The sequence below is a fragment of the Calidris pugnax genome, unplaced genomic scaffold (assembly GCF_001431845.1).
Source record: "Calidris pugnax isolate Ruff unplaced genomic scaffold, ASM143184v1 scaffold17, whole genome shotgun sequence".
In the NCBI taxonomy this organism is placed as follows: Eukaryota; Metazoa; Chordata; class Aves; order Charadriiformes; family Scolopacidae; genus Calidris; species Calidris pugnax.
In genome coordinates this window covers 11,562,842-11,587,355 of record NW_015090794.1, presented here as the reverse complement: position 1 = coordinate 11,587,355, position 24,514 = coordinate 11,562,842, and the positions used below count along the sequence as shown (strand labels likewise).

General features: G+C 37.1%; 1 protein-coding gene across 20 annotated transcripts in view; it reads left to right on the top strand.

Moving 5' to 3' along the window:
- Positions 1–24,514, top strand: part of RBFOX1 (RNA binding protein, fox-1 homolog (C. elegans) 1) — a 1,244,625-nt gene that overhangs the window by 122,817 nt on the left and 1,097,294 nt on the right. For all 20 annotated transcript variants that reach the window (XM_014936484.1, XM_014936479.1, XM_014936480.1 and 17 more), the window contains exon 2: positions 9,987–10,046. In XM_014936484.1, the coding sequence (XP_014791970.1) occupies positions 9,987–10,046 (60 nt within the window). The remainder of the gene's footprint in view (positions 1–9,986; positions 10,047–24,514) is intronic.

Here is a 24,514-nt window from a genome sequence, read left to right as displayed (position 1 = left end):
CACCTTTGGGTTGAGGAATTCATTCTCAACAGTGGCACGAAATACTGGAGACAACTAACAAATAGCAGAAGTCACTGTCAGTTAGAAATATGTGCATATATGTCATGGTATTGCTGTTTTCCAAGGTCTGGTGCCTGTGAAAGGAGTAATTTTTTTTTCTTTGAATAAAAGACAATCCATTTGGTTCTGAACTGTTTCACTGATAAAAATCTGGAATTAATACAGAAGCTAAGCAGAATCACAATGCTTCTGAATTGGCTTTGTGTCTGTGGAGGCCATCAATGGAAGGATTCTGTTTTTCCAGAGTTTTGATTTAGGCCCATCATGTTTTTGACCTGAATTTCTTGTTCCCTGAAAGTTGAAAGTTTGCTGATGTTGGCACATTTTAATACGTACTTGATTTTTCAGTTAAATAGCTTAGAAAAGGTGGATGCTTTTAAGCAAGTTGTTAGCAAGAGAAAGCTTTTATTTGAAAATTCAACTTGATCTTGAAATAGGAAAAAAAATCAAACTGTTTCTATAGGTCATAGATTTCAGTACAACCCATTTCTTCGCACCAGCTGGGGTTTTGCTTCCATACTGCCATCTTTGGGGAGAAAACTTCAGGAAGAGGGCACTGGAACAGCACAGCGTGGTATCAAGGGATGTTCTCATTCAGTTCCTAATGAGGTCACTTGGTTTTCCTCTAAGTTGTAAGATCTTAAGGCGCTACAGAGACATTGGAAATTCTTGCAGAACTCATTTGACTGCTGTTATTCTGGTTTCCATAAGGTGTTGTGGAAATGGGCTTAACCCAATGGCAGAGAGGAGGGAGTTAGTTGTGGGGAAGTGGTAGAAGTATTTTGCCTTAAATTCTACTCTTTGTGCATCTAATTCTCTGCACGTAACACTACTTGCTCAGAGCATCTGCTTTATTGCCTTCCTTTTCTATTGTTACTTTATTTTTGCTGCTGGTTCTCTTCAACTGCCGTGTACTGTAGCATGTTAGCAGTATCTACATAATTTCATAGCTTGTGTACCTTCATAAACTTACTCTGCAAAGTGTTATTTCCTCCAAACTGTATGGATTTATTCTTCTTAAATATACAAATTTTAAATTGCTCTCAGGACTCATGCCATTTATTCTTAAATTGAATCTTATTTTTTGTAATCCAGTTCCAACTGATAGAGCATTCCTCATATTATTCTGACAGAAATAAACACAGAGCTATAAGTGCTGTCTTGCCAGAGAATTATATGAGCTTGTAATAGCTGCATGCAACTGAATTTTCATTTTACTTTTATTTACTGGAGAGCCTAGCCTAGGATTTCGAATTGATTCCTCACTTTTGTTTGCATTTATATGTATTTCTTCAATAAAAAGAAGAAATCTCCTGTTATTTCAGGCCTCATCAACCTTTCTGAAAAATAACATGAATAATAGTAGTGTAACAAAAATTGAAACACATAACTGTAGGTTTTTTTCAGTCCTACAAGAAACCTCTGCTAAAACAGCAAGTGTTCAGAGCAGAAGGTGGGTTGTAATTGCAGCTGTTCATTGAAACCGCATTCAGAGAACAGTTATATTGTAGTTAAAACGTATTAACAAATAACAGGTGGTACATACATCACAGTTTGCTCTGAATAAGTAAACTTAGGGTTAAAATGTGCTTGGGAGGAACTACCCAAGTCCTGGGCTGTGCACAGCATACTGCTCTGATGGGGAGGAGGGAAGGTTACGTATCAAATACCATGGCACAAGGTGTAGCATATGAATATTTAGCATATGTATCTTTATCAGTCCATATCATTTAAGTCAGGGGTGTAGAATCCATGGCATTACATTGTTCTTAGCAGAAAGGAAAAATAAAATCCGGAAGGATGCGAAACGGGGCTGGGAAGCAGCCAACAGTGTTTCCTAAGGCCATTTAAAGCAGAGAGGGATGTGCAGCCATCTTGTAGCCTGCATAAACTTCTCAGTTTCCACAACAGTGAAGTACTTATTCTCTGAGTCAAGACTCTGTCATGTTAGAGTAACAGCAGGACATACAAAGGAGATTTTATCATGGCCCAACACACACCTTTTTACTAGTTCTGCCTAAGCATTTATAAGCAGAAATACTAAATGTATACAGGCCTGTATATAATATATCAAAGATGGGATAAAGTATGTTCTGGTCTTTTAATAATAAAGACTACATATTCATATGCTACATACATGTACATAACTGTTAATTTTATAATAACTGTAAGAGATACGCATTTAATTCTAAATGAATAAACTTCAGAGATTCATGTAATTGTTCCTAGTAAGATGATAAAAATGCTTATATTTGATTATTTTCTGCAGTTTTAGTCCTGGTAACTTGCTCATAACTGGTCTAAGAAGTTTGGGGGAGGAGAATGTAAGGTAGTTAAATTGCATTGCTACTAGCATAATATTAATGCCCTGCCATTAACAGATCTTGATGTCAGTTAGATATTAAATTAGATTTGTGCATAGCTCCATTCTAATTGATGCCATAGAATCACATTAGAAGTATCTTCTACAAACAGTATTTTATGTTTCTGTGATAAGGCAGGTAGACCACTCTGGAGAAATAATTCTGAAAACAATCATTGATCAAAGATGATGTTGTATAAGAAAACTTTCTGTGCCTTGGGGGAAAAAAATAATAAACCAGGATGCATTCCTGTGTCTGAACTTTTGTCTTTCAATTCAGTTAAAGAAAATGTTGGAGAGTCCAGGAATTTAATATTTCCTGGTGGTATGTTCCAATGATGAAGTGCGGTGGGAGCATGTTTCTGTGAGGTTTCTAGCACAAGGCTTTTTGCTTCAGTTGGTGCAAACCAGGAATCATTGGAGAGGTTATATGAGGCTGTTTTGAGTAGAATTACAGCCCAGCTGGGTTTCTGTGAGATTCCAATAAAGACAGAAAGTTTTTATTTCTTATCTAAACTCAGCTGAAATGTTGTGCTTTGAGGTCTACCAATCTGTACTACCTGTACCAAGGGCAGCACTGATTTTCCAAGATGTGTGGGGATGTTTACTGGCTGTTACAGTGCAAGGATGAACTCCTCAAACTGTGAGACCTCAGTGATGATTATCATTACTCTACAGATTCTCTTCCTGATTGTCTTGTAACGCTCCTAGATAAACGTCCCTGAGAGACTTGTAGGTTACTGAAAGCTTCTGCCTCAGTAAACCTGAAGTAATTCTACTCAGGAGATAAATAGGCAATGTCAGACATGGTCATCTTAGCACTTTTCTCTGTGATTACATTTCGAAAGTACTTATTTAACTCTCGAGCTGTTTTGTCTTTTCCTTCAAATTGATTTCACAGCAGATCCTGCAATAATCTACCCACTTCACTGATTGACTGAGGATTAGGAAATAATTAACAATTCAGTTGAGCCAATGTAGTTAGAAGTAGCCTAGGTTTCTTCTTGCATTACTTGCGTTCTTCATCTTCAGGAAACACCTTTCCATGTTCTTTCCAGGGCTTCATTGTTCAGCATTTGTTCTGCATGGCATATTGAAAAGATAATTTCCCATTGAAAAAAGTTCCTCTCATTTCTTGTATTGCTCTCTCCCGCTGTGCATTGCTGATGTTAGTGTTGCATCTGTTTCTTTGAACCTCACCAAACACACCGTTTTTAGAAAAGTTACTGTTTCCTTAATTTTCTAATCTTTTAGGCTATTGATTAGCCATTCCAGACTTTTCTTTTTCTACTGTGCAATCTCATGCTATTAGACACATTGAACTGCAAAATGAATATTTGTATAATTTTACATGATATAACATTAATGTGCTTATCACCTCTAGTGAGTCTCATGTTTGTTTCTTGACTGACTGAATCTGTCAGTCAGCTGACACTGGCAGCTCCTGACACACAACCATTACCTTTGATGGTTTGTGATAGTAAGATTTCACAGGGTGGTTACGTTAAATATGATCCAGGACCATGGATTTCAATGATGAAAAATATTCTTATCCAATAAATATTTAGTAAATGAAATTGTTCTGTGAATTTATATTTTCAAATTTATTTCTAAGTAACCTTTGATTTGATTCACTGGATGCCATCTGTTGGAAAGGGAAGCATTTCTTATTGCTTTCTTTAAAGATGACTTTCACTGATACAATATCACTGGGGAATCATTATACTCTATAAATACATGCAAATATTAGAGTTGCTTAAATGATATTTTGGTTATCTTAAGTGAAATTATTCCAGATATCATAAATATAAAGCTGAACACACATAAAGCTATATATATAAAATCGATCCACATTCCTTTGGTAATTATGGATTGTGAAATAGGCGTAGTATTGCATGAGTTTTAACTTAAATTCTGCTATAAATAACATAGTTGTGGGAATTTATTTTTTTTCCTGTGTACAATAGGAATCTGTTTCTGCTGTGTAGAATAGGAAGGGAAAAACTCCTCAATAATAGACAGATTCACCTATGGAATAAAATGTGAAAGACCTCAGACACTACCTTCCAACCAGCTGCAAGAGGGAGAATTCTGCTGGATGTGAAAGACCTCAGACACTACCTTCCAACTAGCTGCAAGAGGGAGAATTCTGCTGTTGTACCACTTTGCCCAGGAAGGTCATTCTTTGTATGCCTGACAAAAACCTTGGGGAGATTCCTCCTTCTTGAGAAGAACTGTAACATATGTTTCTGGTAGGGAAGTAAAAATCTTCTATGAACTGATTTCAGTTTGCTTTCTCCGCAGCCTTGTGCATCCCTATGTTTTCAGCCCTTTTCAAAAGCCTTCAAGACGTTTGTTTTATTTTCCTAGAGAAGTCCTACAGGAATATGGAATTCCCTTTTCAGAGTATCTAAATATTTGCTTTGTAAGTCCTTTTTTGGTGGCGTTTCAGTATCTGAATAGGGCCTACAAGGAAGCTGGAGAGGGAATTTATACAAGGGCATTTAGTGATAGGATGAGGGGTAATGGCTTCAAACTAGAAGAGGGGAGATTTAAATGAGATCTCAAGAAAGAATTTTTTCACTCTGAGGGTGGTGAGACACTCGCATCCTTATCTTTTCAGCCCTTTTCAAAAGCCTTCAAGACGTTTGTTTTATTTTCCTAGAGAAGTCCTACAGGAATATGGAATTCCCTTTTCAGAGTATCTAAATATTTGCTTTGTAAGTCCTTTTTTGGTGGTGTTTCAGTATCTGAATAGGCCCTACAAGGAAGCTGGAGAGGGAATTTATACAAGGGCATTTAGTGATAGGATGAGGGGTAATGGCTTCAAACTAGAAGAGGGGAGATTTAAATGAGATCTCAAGAAAGAATTTTTTCACTCTGAGGGTGGTGAGACACTGGCCCAGGTTGCCCAGAGAAGCTGTGGCTGCCCCATCCCTGGAGGTGTCCAAGACCAGGCTGGATGGGGCTTGGAGCAACCTGGTCTGGTGGGAGGTGTCCCTGCCCATGGGAGGGGTGTGCTCCTAGATGATCTTTAAGGTCCCTTCCAACCTAAACCATTTTGTGATTCAGGAACTTTTGCTGCTTAGTGTTGATTGTTTAGATTTTCTTCTGCTGAGGGACCCAAGAGAGAGAATAAAAAGGCTGCAAAAAAAAAATACCCTCCATCTTTATAGATGTGGCAGTCTCGGTGTGTTCCTCAACTTCCAACCTACTGGGTGCTACAAAGACTTGGGATGTCTTGGCTGTTTGTGAAAGAATCCGCTCCATGAACTCCAGTTTTATCCCAAATAAACTTTAACCTTCCTGACTACCTGGCAGCTCAGAATTACTGTCAGGCACTTGGTATTTAGAGAGGCACCAGCGCTGCTGTGAATTGTACATGGGAGAGGAAAAACCACTTTTATTAGGCTTATGGGAAAGAACTACACTCACACCCACCAAGTTCTTGCTCTGAGGCCCACCCTTTGTGGATCTGAGGACTTTATGCACGGAGCTGAGAATCCCTTGATATCCCCCAAACCTTAGGAGATACAAGCTTCTAGCAGAATCAGTCTTATACACACATGAGTTCCTTAGCTTTAGTTTTGTGTTATAAATACAAAGCCTCATGCTTATGCTGAAAATGTATGATGACAAGGGACTTGTTTTGAATCGTCTTTTAAGCTGCAGATGGTACACTGAAAATAGGCTGTACTGTACTATACGTTACCTTGATTTATGTGAAACATCACATATTGATGTCTTTATAGACAGCAACTTAGTGTTTCAGAGGAGTGTGCATGTTACAAAAAGGGCAGCAGGTGTTATTTAGACTAAATTGACCTTGAAATTGATTTCTTTATTTTATGACTTACTGAGGGGAGATTAATACTTTTTTTTCCTGCAGCCTGAAACAATTTACATGGTAATAGAAGGCATAGTCAGTCAAATAAATTGCTGGAAGTAGTAGTGTTCCAAGAAAGAAAATATGGATCTTACTTGTATTGATTCTTTCTATCCCCAGGGAGTAGCTAAGACTTTTAACACTGGGGAAAGACTGCCAAAATTTATTTTTCCCATTAAAGGCAGAAGAATGGATAGTAATGTCTGTAAGCTGACATTTACTCTAAACTTTCAGTTGGAGGGGTGGGGAGAAGGGTGTACCCCATATAAAATTTAGGGAGTGTTTTAATGCTATTTCATTATTTGTGTTAGGGCAGATAGATAGGAGAGGAAATCATAAGAAACTTCTGGAAAGCCTGATGTGGAGACACACAGCTGCCCTCTATAACAGAGCAGACCTTGGTAATAGCCTGCAAATGGTTGTTGCAGTTCCACCTTTGAGTACCAAGCAGAAATCATCTGAAAATACAATAAGCATTTGGAAACAAGAGACCTAAAAGAAATTACCTGGAGGCGGCACTGATAGCAACGTGAAGTACAGTCCTTATAGGAGAGGGAAAGAGTTTTTCTTTGTGCTGTCACCGTTGCTGCAATGCTGTGAAGTGACGTTATTTCCATTTCCTGTAGACAGCAAGACAAGTGCATAATTAATTGATTTATTAGTGGCATAATATTCTGCAGAGCCTGAACATATATGAGATGCTATTAGGCCATATTACCTGAAAATGAGTGTGAATGCAACTCCACAAAACATTTTTTTGTTTGTTTTAAATACAGAAATAGTGTATAGGAAAATGTCTTATATATGAAAATCATTATTATCCTGGGACTGGGAGTAGAGAATTTGGGTCTTTTGTCTATCAGAAAGCTGCATCTGAATGCTGTTATTGAAGCTGTACTGAATGAATGATTATTTCAATCTTTGTGATACAAGAGGAGGAGATTGGTGTTTGGCAGATACCAGTCTGTCCAGGCCAAGCTTCCAGCACTACTGGGGAAGGGCCTCAGGCTCCTGCTAACAGGCTTAGATTAGTTTGGACAATTGTTGGAATTCTCTGTCCCCCTAAAAATAACCTTCGCCTGAGGAGTTTTGCTGATTTTATTTTTTTATTTTTATTTTATTTTCTGGCTCAATATGCCCTGGGTTACCACAGGTGACAAGCATGGTACTAATATGGAGCATATCACAAGCTTTCCAAGTGGATGTCCCGTAGGCAATATTGGTCCAAAGCTGTTTATTAACTTGTTACTGGTTCACAGAGCTGTGCAATGCTTGGAAAGAAGCTGTGTGGGGGAAGTATATTTGCAAAATACCTGTTTAAAATGGCATGTTTATTTGGAACTCAGGGTATTGCCTTCTGGTAGAGAGAGAGTTGTGTAGAATAAAATCTGCTGTCTCTCTGGATGCCTGCAAGCCTGCCTCGCCTAGAGAGTTGCCTGAGAGCAGCACCCTGGCAAAATGCTTAGCTTGGGGGTTTGAATCCTTACGGTGCCCTTCACACGCGCTGTGAAACCATGAACTGAGCTCAGCCCTGCAACCCACCACATGATCGCTCCCTAACAAGGCAGAGCATGCTAATTAGAAGCAGAGCGGAAGGTAATGGGCATTGAATACAAATAGTTGAACATACATTCTACTATGTCTCTTACGTACATTCTGTTTGTATGATGTTCCTAATAAAGCTGAAATACTAACATGGGTATGGGGTGGCTGCACCCTGGGTGGGGGCAGTAAGGTAGAGGAGCCACGGTGAAGGAAAAGATGGAAGCAGGAGAGTGAAATGAGTAAACATGAGTAAAACCTGAAAAGGTAGAAAATGCACAGCTTTATCAGTGATACAGCAGTGAGTAAAGATGTGGAAGTGCTATTAGATTATGCGGAGGCTAAAAAACAGACCAGATGATTAGGCTGGTGGTTTTGTTTGATGCCAATCTGAGAGAGATTGCAGCTTCTCCCAGCAGACAAAAGTGACTACTTTTCTTTGTGGAAAACAGATACAATTGGACTGTAGGAATTTGTTGGCTGATTTTGATGGTAGTTTGGGATCTATATAAGTCTTGTAAAGTCTCTTGGCGTTTCCTCTGAAGAAGTCAAGGTATAGAATGGCTAAGCTGGACAGAGAGCAACCGATATTCCTCTTTTTCCTTTTCAGGAACTAGTACACTAAGTGGATGCTTGCTGCATTAGAAGGCCATTTTGTGACTTCAGTTGTAACGCATGGAGGAAAAGTTTACAAATAAGAGAATACATCTGATATTATTAGAGATGTTAATTTTTGTAGCCCATAAATTCTTTTCGTTTATCAATGGCAATTGTATTATGTTTCAAGCTGCTATGTTTCTGCTGTTTTTTGAGACAGTTTACAGACATTAAGCTTCTTTTTAGGTGAGAGTGTTATGGTCCTCCATGTATTAATGGGCAAAATGGGATGCAGAGGAGTAGAATGCTGAAAGGTCAAGCAGTGAAGTACCAAAGAATTACTATCAACTCTCTGAAATATATTCTATCTACTGGATGATAGCACATCTATAAATATCTAGAAGCTTAATACCTGGAGACATACTTGAAAATAATAATAATAATAATTAAAAGAAGTTCATGGCTGTTACTGTCTGCTGTCTTTGCCAGGCGTGCCTCAATTTCAGCTTATCAGACTGTCATTCCCAAGCATTCGAAGGAACTGCGTAGCTTCTCTTCGACATGCAGATCTGATCTCACTGACAGGAAAGGCAAGACAACAGGAGGTTAGCCCTGGGAGACCTTTTCACAATATAAATATGAATGTAGTGGCTGCATTCATTAGGGAAGAGACAGAAATCTAACATGCCAACTAATTTCTAACATAGCCTTTTAAAAATAGTTCTAATTACTGACTTGAGGCTTGCACTTGTATTTACGGTGTCCGTGTTTAGATACTGTTGCACTTCTATCATCCGTTTAAAAACCTAAGTCTTTGTTCCTATATTGTGTTAACAGCATTGTAGTCAATTTATTCTTACACTATCTGTACTATGGGAATATTCCTGTTTGGTTTTTTTTTTTTTTCCTCTGCCTGCATTCTGGTCTTTTCAGCTGCAACTGCAAAGCCATCAGATGTGCCCAAGCCCCAAACTGCTTTGTGTCCACATTTGAGGAATCCCAGTTTGGATGTAGGAGAAGCTTCAGGAGAGATTGAAAACTAGGAATTCTACATTGCTTTAGGGTGGACCCAAATGTAGAACTGTCTGCAAGGCTGATGAGCCAGCATAGCCTTGAACCTGCCTGCCTGAGCAGCCCATGCTGCAGTGGTTTGCAACAACATTATGTGGCTGTTGCCAAGCAGGCAAATAAACCAGTCCTTCTAATGGAATATGAGGTGTTTTTCATAAGATGCTAAGAGAAGTGAACCAGACTTCTTACCTGAGCTTCTGAAAGGCAGTGGCTGTGTTGTCATCCTGCCCTTCCCACCCGCACCCTTCTAAAATAGGGATAAGTAAAACCAAAAAAGTGTGTAATTTAGTAAAGAGGGTCTAATGCATAAGATGAATGGCAATGAAAATCCCTGTCATCAAATGTTTTGCTAATGGCTCCTCTGAGCCTAATTATAGCTGTGCTCAATGTGGATCTTTATTCTTGTCATATAAAGTGCAAACTATTCTGTTTAATCTGATTATTTTTTTTCCTTCTCTCTCTTTTCAGGACTATAAATCTGATGGGATGACTCTGCTTTCCAGGGCCAAGAACTGTCCTCAAGGTCCAGTAAGTAGGAGCATTTTGGTGAATAGATTAGATTCTGTAACTGAGTTTAGATCTTCTTTTAAATTGCTTTAGTCATCAATCACTGGAACCAATTTTCACCTGTGACACCTTACTGCTTTTGAAGTGACTGTACTTGAATTTGCTTAAATGCTCTTTAATACTTGAATATATAGTATAGCAAAGATCTGTCTTACCAAAGCGAATAAAACTGATTAGTGTCCCTGCAGTGTAAGTTCATTAACAGCCCAGTGAATCTGTCTTGTGTGCTACTACCCCTATCACATCAACACACAGCCTTGGCTTCAGATTGTGTCTTACTGCGATGCAGAGGAGCACGTTGTAGGGGAGGGTCCAGCTGCAGGCCCTGCTGCAATTCCCTGGTGTCATCATGTCCCCAGATGAGGGCAGATAGAGAAGAAGAAAACAAAGGTTTGGAGAAATTCAGTGGCACGCAAGAGCAAAGCGTTCTTGAGAGGAATGCCACTGTTTGCTTGGACACTGAGCTGGACTGGACCCAGAGGAACTCCCTTATATTGGCTTAAAGGATTGAAATAATCTTATCTGTCTCCATCCTATCCTGCACCTATTCTTCCTCATTTTCCATAGAATACTATCATGTGGCAGGAAATAGGTGTACCATAAAATAAGTTTACTCTGAGGTATTATAGATCTGATTTTCAAAGGTGCTGATGATAATTCAACTCCATTTGATGTCACTGAGAGTTCAACATTTGTTGCAATCAATTCTCTTTTGTCTCTCTAAAAGACTAATTTCATGCCATTGGGCCTTATCAAGTGCCTGTGGTTGGATGATGCCGGTAATTGACATTACTTCATTCTATGCACATTTGGGGTTTTTGTTTTTTGTGGTTATTTTCATTTTCTTCTGATTACCTAAATTGTATCCTCACAGACTTGAGGTTGTAGGAATGTGGGTTTATGTCAGAATAGGGAAATAAACAATATTTCAAGGATTTGGCAAACTCTTCTCTTTGCAGGCATGATTAATGCAATTTCAAACATGAACCCTAAACAGTACAAGTTCCTTGAAATGAAGAGGTGATCGGACTTTTTCCAGATGGATGCTGTCTTTCAGTTTGAAATCACTGCCTTTTGAAACTGCTTTCGATATAAAAATATCCTGAAAGATCAAAGTATGTACAAAATATATTTAATTTATATGATGACAACTTGACAGAACCCTTTTTTTACTCCTTATACTAATTTTTGGAAGGCTATCTTTTTTTTCAGTAATTCTTTCTGCACTAGCACTGGTGTTTCCTTCCCACTAGAGCAGCTTTAAAAAGCTTTAATAGCTGTTGAAAAGTTGCAGCCTTTCGGTTAGTTTGTCAAAAGTTAAACTTATAAAATAATGTTGTGAGAGGTGAAGGCTTATTTTTAGAAACTTGTTTTTGTGCTTCTTATATTTGCATTGAAATTAGATTTATATTGCTTAAAAATGAATGTTTTGAAGAATGATGTACTGTTTTTCTGGCTGAATGTATTTTCTAAAATGGAAAATGGTCTCCTACAAAGGCAGAACATGGTTTTATAAACACCTGTCATTTTATATTGAAAAGCTCCCTCTTCCCGTTGAAAAAGAGGGAGGAAAGGGATGGGGGCTCTACAGAATCTGTTGGCAAAACTTAACTTGAAAGTTCTGATTTATTTTATTATTATTATTTTTACTTTATCATTGAATTCTTTCGTTGCTGTTGCCTGTAAGAAAGTGTCCTCAAACTGCAAAGTATTGCCTTAAAACCCAGGATTTCAGGTGTGTTGCTTGAACCTCAGTAACTTATAGACCTTTAATTATTGCGTTTTTGTTTGTTTTGGGGTGAGAGAAAGTGTTATAAAGACAAGTTTAGCAGTTTGTTTTGAGCTATTGAAGAGGGTTGTGATGGGAAGAGAAAACGGTTTCATGTTTTCTATGATATTTCTGATGCCACACAACCGTGGCATAAAAAATGAGTTAAGAGTTGAGCTTATTTCTCTTGAAATTACACTGTCTCTGTTGTTGCTTGGAAAATTGTTTGTTGTGATGGATGAGAAGGAATACATAGATTTTTCAAATGCGTTGCCAGATCATTGCTTATAGAACAATCTGGTAATAAAAGGAGAGTTGACAGATAAGAATTCAAATGGATCTGATAATGAATTATTGAATAATGCCCCAGTTCCAGAGCCTGAAAGGCTTATTTCCAGTGTTGGGTTTTTTTAAGAATTGTTGGCTGCTTTTCCTGCTCTTAGTGACAGATTCCTATATGAAAGTCTAATGCAGCTGAAACTCATAGACTGAATTTACTTCTGTCTTATATAATTGAGACTTTATTGAAATGGCTGGAGTTATGGTGATATAAAACTACAGCAGCAACTCAGTGGTGAATCAGATCTATCAAATTTCATGTTTCTTGATAGGTATAGCTGCTTAATAGATTGTTTGTTAAATAATTCAAGATGTTTTCATTAAGCTGAGTGATTGTGCCTTTTAAATCCTTTCTTTTGTTCTTAAATCTGATCAGGCGATCAGTTATACCTGTGGAGCCAAGAAAAACTAACTGAAGAAATGGCTGTTGGGAAGCTTTAGGAAGTTGCTGGCTGCCAGAATCTGGAGGGCTGTACTTGGGCTAGGATTCTGCCATTTCTGTCCCTTTTCTTATAGCTTCCTTGAAGTGCTATATTCTTCTCTTATCTGCAGTTTCATACTCTTCTCTAGGCTACCTTAAACCCTCATTCCTGCTTATTTAAAGGTTTACATTTTCTAAAATGGCTTTGCCTTTTCCTCATTCTCCATTTCTCAAATTCTTGTCTATATATTGATATTTGATAACAAATATCATGTACTGTTTTTAATCAAGAGATGTTGAGAAAAGGTACTGGGAGTAAAATAGGACTCTACAGGGTTATTCAGTAGGGACAATAATGATTTTTGCTGAGAAATAAAATTGCTGCAAGAATTGCTGCCTGTGATCTGAATAGAAATGTGCTAGCTACCTGAAATTACCTTATCTCTGCTGCTGCTTCGGGAGAGAGATCTATTAGCTGGAGATAATGGCTTGCACAAAAAAGTGGATTTCTTTAAATTTCAGATTTGTGTTGAGTGGAATGTATCGTAGCACCAGCATTTTTAATAATTAAATAAATCTGTCACTACCAGGGACAAGACTAGAATTGAAAGAAAAAAGTAACTCTTCCCTAAACATCACCACAGAGCATTTGGATAACACGTTGGGCAGGAGGGGAGAGCCTTTTGCAGGGGAGAAGGGTTCCGCTATCTCATATGATGCTGTAAAACTGTTCTAATTTAGGAGAATTAAAAGAAATAAATTGGGGAAAATCCTGATAAGTATCTATTTTAAAAATTCTAAAATATAGAGTATATATGAAAAAAATATATATTCAAATATATTGATACCCTTTTCCTCTTCCATATCACTGAAGTAGGTGCCTACCTTGCAGAATTCTTATCAGGAGTTAGCCTTGCCTAGAGTGGAAGCGATGTGGGAGTCTACAAGGTCGTAGCTATTTTATTATTCTTAGAAAAGCAGATCTTTAGGGTAAGTGGGCAGAGGTTGACGTTTTGATTTTTCATTGTATTAAAACAAAGCTTGGTGTCATCTAGGCTAGCAGTAGAGATGATACTAAGCAATGCCTTGTTCTCTTAGTGGCCTTCCTTCCTTTCACTGTCAGAAGTTCTTTGTTTTCTGTGCTTTAGCCAAGGAGTTAAAAGTCAGTCCAAGTAAGAATAAGCAATTTCCAATAGCTGGAAATTCAAATGCTAACAAGCATGTGAACTGAGAGAGCTGCTGAAATGCTAAGTTTGCTAGAAGATTTTTGAACATTCATGGTTGTGGTGTGGAAAAAAAAGCTGGCATTGGACAGTAGCTCAATACATAGAGGGAAGAGATATCTAGTGCAGAGGATATTTATGAATAGACTGAGTATCAAGGAGTATCATTACTCATGAAAGATAAGCCAAAATGATGTTTGGAGGCTCCTCATCAAGTTTGGTCACACATCTCTTTTTTCCCAGTGGAAGATTAAGGAAGCCACTCTATGGGCTAAATGAACCGAAACAAGGGCATTTTAAAAGGAATTGCAGAATAAGCAAAGGAGAAAAACATGCTTTTGCTGCTGTTCATAATGTTCATGTTTGGTAATTCTACATATTGGAATTTAACACGTTTTCAGGAGGGAGTCTGAACATACAATCTACGAATAAGCAAACAGAGATTAAGAAAGAAGAAGGAAAAGGCTGTGTCTGCATGGAAGTTGTATAAAAGCTGTATAGAAGTTACTGTTTTTCACTGCTAGCAGTACTACCTTGTTTATGGAGTGGCGTGTGCTTCTGTAGAGAGAAACCAAGAGACAGTAATATACAGGATATAAATATACATTTCATATAGCGGTTCTCTAAAGTTCTACTTATATAATTCAAGTGAAACTAAAGGAAATGTGATAATTTTGCCCACCTTTTCCTTTGACTCTTTTTCTTTTGCTTGGTTTTCAGTCAGGAGTTGCAAAAATGTGCCACTGGAAAACAAAGGAATAAAACTAGTTGCATAAATATTTGCACAAGCAAGATTCTTACTATTGTATAGCTGCCCAGCAAACAAATTCTATTTAGTTGTGTTACCAGAATCACATACTATTCATTTTGATGATTTTATCATTATTTAGAGGCAGATTATTCAATGCGTCATTAATATTAAAAATATTTATAGTTCAGTTAATATTTTCTTTGGTTTTCTTTCATATTCTGTTCATATTAACAATGTTTATAAATTGTCAAAATCCAGAAATTTTTAAAAACAAACCCAGAAAACAGGCCTTGAAAGGTAGCAATAAAAACCTTTGAGAATACCTATGGATAAAGAATATAAATTTGAAAAAAAACCCAAACCAACCCTAACTGCCCTTCCCCACAAAGGCCCCTTTTAACTTCCCTTACTAATATCACTCTTACTTTTATATATGCATTGCAATGTGTGGGAAGAGCCAGCTTACGCGTATTAATTTTCTGCCATTTTTAAGGTGACTGCAAGTAGGATAGTGTATACTGGTGAAGCAAGGATTTTAGGAATGACAGTAAACTGAAATCTCATCAGGACAATTTCTGTTTAGTATTTTCTGTCAGAGGGGAATGACAGTGGTGATGAACTCCAAGATTTAAAGTGTGATGACAAGATGCCATCTAGTGACAATCTGTAGGAAATTGTAGTTCACAGTCCGTGTTTATAGAAATGTTTTCTCCTCTCTGAGATTGTAATTTCAGACCAGAAATTCCACCATCATTGTATCATCCAGAAGTTGTTTTTCTGGAAAATTATTTTACACTGGATTCAACTTCTGCTATATTAAATGCAGGACACAGATGATCAATTCATTTGCTTCCTATACTTACCTCTGGTTTTGCTTTGCAAAAGCAAATTCTGCTACTGCTGCCTCTTCCAAATGATCCAGTCTCTCTGGTAAGCATAAAATGTGTTTCTTGGTGAATTTGGTGAATTAGTATTTCAGTGGTTATACTGTTACCTGGCAGAAAATGCATATAATAATGGTAGAAGAGAAGCTATTTTGAATATAGACTTTTTTTTTTTCTTCAAAAAAACAGATTAAATTAAACTTGTGAGTATTTGCATATTTTTTATGTTCCTTATTGAAGGACAGTTTTTTACTTAGTTGCTGCTTAGAAATATTAGATACATAAAATGACTGTTTTATCATTTGTCAAAACAGTTATTTTCTTTACTGGGAAAACAACAATTTGACAGAGACTGAAATTAGTTATGTGCTCTTTAAGTAAAACGCTATGTTGAATGGTAAATGCCTTTTTCTGGTAATAGACTTCTAGTTTCCCTAAGGAGCGACAAATCTAGTTTGGGAGAGTGCCTTCTTACTGCATCCTGGGAAAAACCATGGCGGATACGGTTTCATTTTGTTCCAGAAGTAGCCTTTATAGCAGGTTACCAGAGAGTGTGCAGTGACCACTGTCCTCTCAGCCATATTAGCATGAGTGTGCGAGGAAAATTTCCACGTTTTTATCATTGTCAAATGCTACCAAGTTTTACAGGACATAATTTTGACATCTTAGAGTTCAAGTCAACAAGGTCAGGAACACATCCTCTCCTGCGCTGTGAAACTGTCTGTATTCCTATCTTTTGTACTTGACAGAAAACAGAATGTTCTTATGCTACCTCTCAAAAAGAGTGACTGTTTACAAAAGGTGAGATTACTGAAAAAGTGATTTCATAAATGCCCTCATATTGTACAGAAGCTCAAGATATTGTTAACCTGAAGTGTGTGAAAAGTCCATTTGAGAAAGATCAAAGCGTTTCATAATAGTTTAATATTTTAGCAGCAAGTAATCCATCAGACCCAGAATAAGGATTTGTGGTGTACGGTTTGAATAGAGACATATACTTTGGTTTTGCATGTAAATGAGTTTATGACAAATACAAATTATGTGCAAAAACAAAAACAATTTACTTTTAATTACCATATCTGGGGACTCTGACAGTCTGAATGTCTTTAGGTTAAAGACCAAATGGCTAAATAAGGACTGTGTTAATTTTATTATTTGTAGGGGAAGATACTTGCTTTTTTATTTCCTTTTTAAAAATTGATCCTCTCTTCCCTTGACTGTTCATGGAGTTCTACAGGAGCTATGAAGGCAGTGTATATGTTGAGGCATAGATTTGCTTCGAAGGAAATAGCTAAATATCCATTCAATGCAGAATAGTATTAAAAAGAAAACAGAAAGAATTAAGCTTCCAAAAGCAATCTTGTAGTTTTGACATTTTTTAGAAACGGGGTTATGAGAGAAATTGAAGCAATTGTAAATTCTTCATATTGCTTGTCAGTGTCTTCCAATTTGTGTCCTAAAAACTACCAGTAACTTTCTGCCTAAATAAGATAGAAAGTATTGTTAAGAGCACGGCAACTGTTATACTTGGTGAGACTATCCTGCATGATATTTTGTTCTAGTATGACCTATAATTTTAAACCTATAAGAACAAACAGATGTGCCATAATTTTTAATATATTCCTAAATTTCTCCAAGTTACGACTGAGATATAATGGCTTGTTAAGGAAGTCTCTATTTTAGTATTTAATAATCTGTAGTAAATATTTCCTAAGATTTTCCTCTGAATGGCTTTTGAACCTGCAAATCTTTTTGGCATCTGCAGTATCTTTAATTCTGTCTTTTGATCATTAAGTTGAATTGGCCTTCTACCTAGTTGGGGACTATGGAAGTTTTCTATGTTGCTACTGTTTTATTTTAAATTTACATATAACATTGGAAGAAATCTGCTGATTCTTTTTATTTGTATACAGTTATATACAAAAAGTCATGGTACAATAATTCAGTATTACAGTATGTATCTAAATATCTGTTTTATGCCATGTTTTTTGATTGTTTAAAAGCCACTGACAAATCTCACATGAGTAAGCTTGCGAGTTTAATGTTTATAGTGAGTTATAGCTGTTACTAATGCCAAATATTGTCAGAGTAAACTGTGGGTTTGATTAAATATTTCTATAATGATGTTATCAAGGCCTCAAGCATCTGAAATACGGAAAACAAATGTGTAAAAGTACCAGTAAAGAGAAAAGTAAAACTGTGAGGCCTGAATGGATGTGCCAGAGTGTGGGTGTTTGTTATTCAATCTCCATTAACAAAACACTTCATGAGTGTGGCAACAAAATGTGAGTCACTGGAATGAATGCAAGAAACTAGGACTCAAGAGGCTGAAATTGGATCCATGAACACCCTAATAGCAGCAATGAAGGGTGAAGTTCTTTTTCAGTATCTCTGAGACAGTTTAAACTGCCAGTTTGGTTTGGAATCTAATACTGCTGGAAAGTTCATTGCCTACAGTTAGGAAATGAATTTTGATCTAAAATAAAAATTAATATTTAAAAAAAACAACTAGTACAAGAACGATTAATGAAGGATTTAAAAGAAAAAAAAGGTGTTGTACATGAGTGAAATGAGACTGAATACCAGAAGCAGAATTACCCATGTAGATAAGTAACGTGTCGTGGTAAGACAGGCTTACGTTGAACCCAGCCAACAAAGTGACAGTGGTTTAGCTCTGAATCAGTGAGATGAAAGTTTTGGGATATAAAGCATCAGTGCAGAAAAGAAATACTTGGGCGTGGGTGGGGAAGACAACCTGTTGCCTCACAATTAAAGATCTTCTCTGTTACCTCCAATGACATAAACATCTTTGGAGTTGAAAATCTGTTCTAATATTCATAATGCCTGTTTGCTCATGAAATTAATTAATTCCTACAGAATTCTCAGATAAATAATAAATATTGCATTGAACTCCTGTTAGCATCATATACTGGCTAATCTTACCCCTGGGCTCATTGGTTGAGTGCAGGTGTAAAAGTTAATTAAAGTTAACTAAAGTCAAATTACTCTTTTAAGCTTGCAAAACAAGTTTTTTCTTTCAGTCAAATTATATTCTTTCAATGTTTTTTTATTTTTTTCATACATAGAATAGAATTGGTATGTTTAAATTTTAAAAGCGTCTTTTTATTTGCCAATAAAATTATAATAGTTATTTACCCTAATTGCCAGAGGGAAGAGTCAATGCTTTGACAAGACAGTATTGAAATGTACTGCTAAAAAAGCAAACATTTTCAATTTCTGATAAATATTCCCTGTTTTCTGGCTGAAAAGGTTCTGCTGTTTCAAATCAAACTCCACACAGAAATACACTGTTTAGACCACTGTATGTAAAGGCAGAAGGTCAGATGACTCGTTTGCCATCTGTGTCTTTGGAGTATGGTTTTTTTTTTCTCTATTGAATTTGTAAATGTATTATGGATAGAAAAGAATACAACAGATAACAATATGATGAGGTTATTTCTCCTTATATTAGAGTTTAAGTCTATTTTTGCTTTTCCTGTTTAGAACTATTAAAAACCAGCATCCTTATCCACCTAGGAAGTATTTTCCCTATGGGCTGTTAAACCACTGCAGAACTATGATGGTGCTGGGGGTTGTATCTTGGCAAGATACTTGAACTTTGAGAGACTGCTCTGTGAATCTTCACCCAATGACACGACACAAGCATTCACAATACAGTAATGCAGCACTTAAATCACAGAATTTCCGTAGGCACAGAAAATTTCTAAAGGTGCCCCTCTAGCTTCTTTTCAAGAGAACAGCTTTCTGTGCTCTTTGCAGAGCTACAGGATTTCTGTTTGTTACAGTCCAAGGTCAATGACAGAAGCTTGGTCCAGTATATTGATAATATCTTACTGGAGAGGGTGAAATTTCACTGTAGATCTGCCTTAAGTGTGTCTTAATCACTGGGAGTAAATATTTAAATATGTTATTAAGAGTAGAAGCCAGAGTTTTGTTCACCTACCTGTGTATTTGCATGTGAAATCCCCCTTTTGTGTGCTATTTCAGTGAATGACCCCAACATTTGGAGCCCTTGGGTTTTATGTCCCTAATACCTTAAAAATATTTTAAGATTACACTGTATGCTTGCTATTAATGTTAATTTTAGGAGTCTTTTTATCTTTTTTCCTGAGTCCTAAATATGTCTTTGTGAATTCCTCTGGCCTTGAACTGACATATCTCTCTCTCAGTTAAGAGTACATTTATTCAGTTGAAAGAACTGGGACAGAACCGTTGTCGCATACATATCTCCTATATTCTGTGATTAAAAACTTACGTGGAAGTCAGGGATGGATACCTGAAACGCTAGCATGTAGCCAGTGGCCTTTTAATGCTGAATACAAATAAGGCTGCTTTTGTATGCCATAGAGAAAATATCATAACAGAAAAAGGAGTTTGTTGCAGCTGTGCAACTGTGCTTTTTTGCAAGTGCAACCACTGTGCTTTTGTTTTGTGAAAATATCGCACAAATCGTTATGGACCTTTTTGAAGTTTTGATTCGAGCTATTCAAGGAACTGACATGGCTCACACTGACTGGCAACGGCAAAAAGTAGCTGTGATTTGTGAGATTTGTGGTATTTGTGGCAATCTGTAATAAAGTTGGGAATTCTAGAGGATAAAGTCTCTGTGTCCTTGTGTATTACAGAATCCTACAAACTTTTGGTTGCGATTTACAGTACAGTAAAATAGTCCCCCAGACTGGCTGTAACTCTTCGGGTTGTGACAGTAGATTACAAAAAGCAAAAGTATTCTTCATGACAAAATGATTAAATAACTGTCTAGTCTCAGGTGTGTTTATATCTCAGTGTTCTCTCCACACAAGCCATTGATAGACAGGAAAACAGCAGTTTTTTTCTCTTCACTTTATGTTTATGTACAGGAACAGTATTTTTTAATCAATAAAAAGGGCTGCGATTTATCTCAAGACTTAGAAAATGCTTAAGATACATCCAGCTTACTTTAGGTTCATGGTCTTCATTAAGGTGTGCTTGTGTGTTTTCTTGTGGTGGGTTGGTTGTTTTTTTTTCTACTCAGGGTTCTGCCTTTTTGAACATCTTTCCTTTCTTTAAAGGAATGTGTTAGGAAGTGCTTTTTGAATAAAACTAAACAGATGAGTAAGTTCTGGCTTACTTCATTATGCAATGTAAGACAGCTTTCTGTGCCTGATTTTTTTCTTTTCCCTTTAACAGTAAGTTGGAACACATATTTTATTTTTCATAGTAAAAGGTGCAAGGGTACTTGAGCCCAAACTAACATATCTGATGAGGGAATGCCCTTGGGCAGCTGCTTTTAATATGCGAGTCCCAAGGTTCTGGATTTACCCATGTATGTAATGTGTTAATGCGTATGTATTGCTCTTCTAGACCTGCAGCCATCAGAATAGTACTGCTTGCTAATTAGAACATGTTATCAGCATTTTCTGCAAATCCTCATATTATCTGTGCATGATTAGCAGTTTCTGAGCTAGTGTGCAACCAATATCACAGTGAATCTGATTTCTGCATGATGTTTTGACTAACCCATCACATAACGGAGCAGATGGTATGCTGCTCTGCAGTATGCAACTCCAAAAGATAGCATTTGCCAGAATTATCACAGGTCACTCTGAAAAGTTTTACAGAGTGGGATAGGAGAGTGGAATTAATTGATTGCCTTTGTTTAGGAAGCTGGCCAACATACAAAGGATCATAGAATGCTTTGGGTTGGAAGGGACCTTAAAGATCATCTTGTTCCAGCCCCCAGTGAGGTGACATATCCTGTTACCAAGGGTGTATATATCGTAAGACAACACCCACTGCACAAGAACACCAACCAGTTATTTGGTAGGAGCCCCCTATCTAGAGGTAACTGGAAGTCTACATAGCACGTCTTCCTAAATGAATAGAATAAATGGAAAGCTGATTAGCAAAGCAAATGGCATGATTTAGGTTTTTGAAAGGGGAAAAAAAGTCACAGCTTGTAAGATGCCCATGAAGGTAGTGAAATTCCCATGTTTCCATTTCCCATGTACCTTTTCAAATGTGAGATGTAGTCGGAGAACATTCTGTCATGGACACTGGGCTATCAAAAGCTCTGCTCGGTCTGGTCGATACGGCTTCAAAAGTCTAACCTGCATGTACAACCCAGTATAACCAAAATAAAGCAAAGGCGTACAACCCAGTATAACCAAAATAAAGCAAAAAAAATGATTAACTGTGTTTGCAAAGGCCTAGATTTTATATGCACTGTCAAAACAATGAAATTTCTGTTCTACCTTCTTCCCATTATGACTGATATAACTGAAAATGAATAGTATAAATGAATTATAGAGGTCCTGTTCTCATGTGTGGGTGCTCTTTCATCTGATTCCCCCTGCCTGTGATTTTTGTTTTTCATACGGAATTATCTGAGGACTTTATTTGTTTTAATTCCTGAATTATGTGAGGAACTGTACTTTTAAAAGGAAATGAGTTACTTGACGTTCAAGTTTTACGTGTGAAAACGTAGTATTTTAACATTGTTTCCCACTTCAGCTGTAACAGAGGATCTCCATGCTAACATGCAATCTTTGTGGACAAAACCTTTTAAGCTTTTCCAGGATTAGACAGAGGAGCTCAGGTTTCTTAAAGAAGAATGTTACAGGTTTTTTTGGGTTTTTTTTTGTCTATTCAACCCCATGTTAGGCTGTGCATTGTAGTCTTGTAGAACACACTCTCTAGAATAAATAACTCTTGAAACCCCCGGTAGTTATAGTAAAAGCCTGGAATTTGACCTTGACTTCCTATAGCATGACTTGATTTTACCAGTTCCTGATTAGCTGTATTAGCAGGTTGGCATAATTTCTACAGGCAAATTTGCTGTCCCACTGTTGATAAATGAAGCTGCTGTTCCTTTATTTAACATGTTCTCTCCAGGGACTATTATGGTGTCAACAGCATTTTGAAAAATTGCTGCAGAATTAATAAGGACAGGGAAGTATGCTTATGCCCATTTCATCCATCTACTTTTCTTTTGTCCCTTTTTCACTTATTCTGTAGTCCTTTCAGTCTTGTCCAAGCCACTTAAAGAAGAAAAGCACTAGAAGGTTTCTTTTCAGTGGTACTTCTCTTGCCTTGTTTTGTTTAGGAATACCAGTTCAAGGTAGGATTAATTGGAAGGGAAGAGTGAAGATTTTTGTCTCTTGATTTGTAAGAACTTGCACCTGATGATCTTATACAGCATTTATTTCTGTATGTTGGGTAATGTCTTAATACTAGGTGCTACCAGTACAGTCGATCATACACTCTTACAATTCAGAAATAACATAAATATAACAGGGAAGAAGGAATATATCTTGCTAATGCAAGTACTTTTCTGAATGTGAAGGTGCACTTTCATAATACAGAAAGGCTATGCATAGGTCGTGCATATCTTTTTAAAGAGCTTTGTAGGACACTTAAATATTCTGTATTTGTACAGAACTTTGAAGGTTTAGACTTGAGTACAAGGGCCACAAACATAACTGGTGCATATTGTGCATATAGTTAACCTTCAGCTGAGACCCTCTTTCCTCTCAAAGACCTTCCATTTCAAAAGCCTCTGGAGCTTGTGTTTTGCATGTACCCTATGATCCCAGAAAGTACCTTGCCCCTTTTTATGAAGTGTGGGTCCTGTTTATCACATTTGTCTTCCAATAAATCAAGACAGATACTGTGATAAGAGTTTGTCCTCCTCAGGCGTCGAGTCCCTGCTGTTTCAAACTGCTGGTGTGTGTTGACTCCCTGAAATTACACTGTAACAAGACTACATTGATAGCACCAGGAAAGCACTCTGTGGATATACAAAGCACAAATAGTGAAATGCAGTCATGTTGGCTGAACCAGTCTAATAGCAGAATACTAAAGAGTGATTCAAAATTTAGAACTATGGTATTTAAGGAGTTTGGGAATTGTTTTATGGTGTTTTCTATCTGAAGTATGTTAAATCATACCATTGAAATCAAAACATTAAGGTTGATTCATTTTAAAAGGGGATAAGAGTGATACTACAGAGGAGCAAGCATTTAGTATGTGATATTGAAATAAAACCCTTGATGCAAACATCCATTGGCAGCTTCTGAGATTAGAGTCCTGTGTGCGTGAATGGGTCTGCAGCGTTACAGGCGCATGTCCTTCAGTGGTTGAAGTGGACAGGCAGATGAATTTAGACTTCAGAATTGGTAACTGTATATATAGTAGACTACTTGAGTCAGTTTTACTTTTTTGCTTTCACAAAAGACTTTTTTCACAGCAAGAACTACAGGTAATCTTTTCTAAACATTTGCGCTATTATAAATGTATCTGTGAAGGTGGGATATGACAATTACAACTCTGAATGCTGTATTCTTCCAGCACCATCTAATTCTTCAGACTTATGTATTATCTTAGACAGCCCCTCTAACAATACGAACAGTTGTTTTCAGAACTTATGTACTTCAAAAACTATTTCACACTGAAACGTGTAAGCCGCTAGTTATTTGGATTAAGATTTCCTCTTAAATACGTATTGTAGTATTGGGATTCTTAAGGAGTTTAAAGATTTATTTGCTTCATAAAGTAAGTTTTGTAGGATTTTTGTAGTTTATCTGGACATGTGACACTGTCCTGAGAGCTACTGGTGCTTTCATCACTAGAACTATGGTCCATAAACTACTGGCAGACTGTTAAGTCCTAAGCGTCTGCCTCAGCTGCTTTGCAGATCATACCAGCTACTCTGTTCAGGTACCAGCTACTCTGTTCAGGTACCAGCTACTCTGTTCAGGTGTGCTGCTCGAGGGGGCTCTCCCCAGCCATGCTACAGCGTGGAGGTGTTTCCCCAGCATTGTCACCCAACATGCTTGAAAGGCTTTTCATGTTGCAATGGTGGCCCAAAAGAAAAAAAGCCAAAACAAGTACTCTGAATTAGGCTTTGCCTTGTATTTTTCGTTGTAATGCTTTCAAAGGACCTTTGAGCTGTGCAAGTATATATTCCAATGTGTATCTGCCCATTTGGATTGTTCTTAGTCCTTCTTAGAGAAAATGTTTTGCAGTAATCATTTTGGAAAGT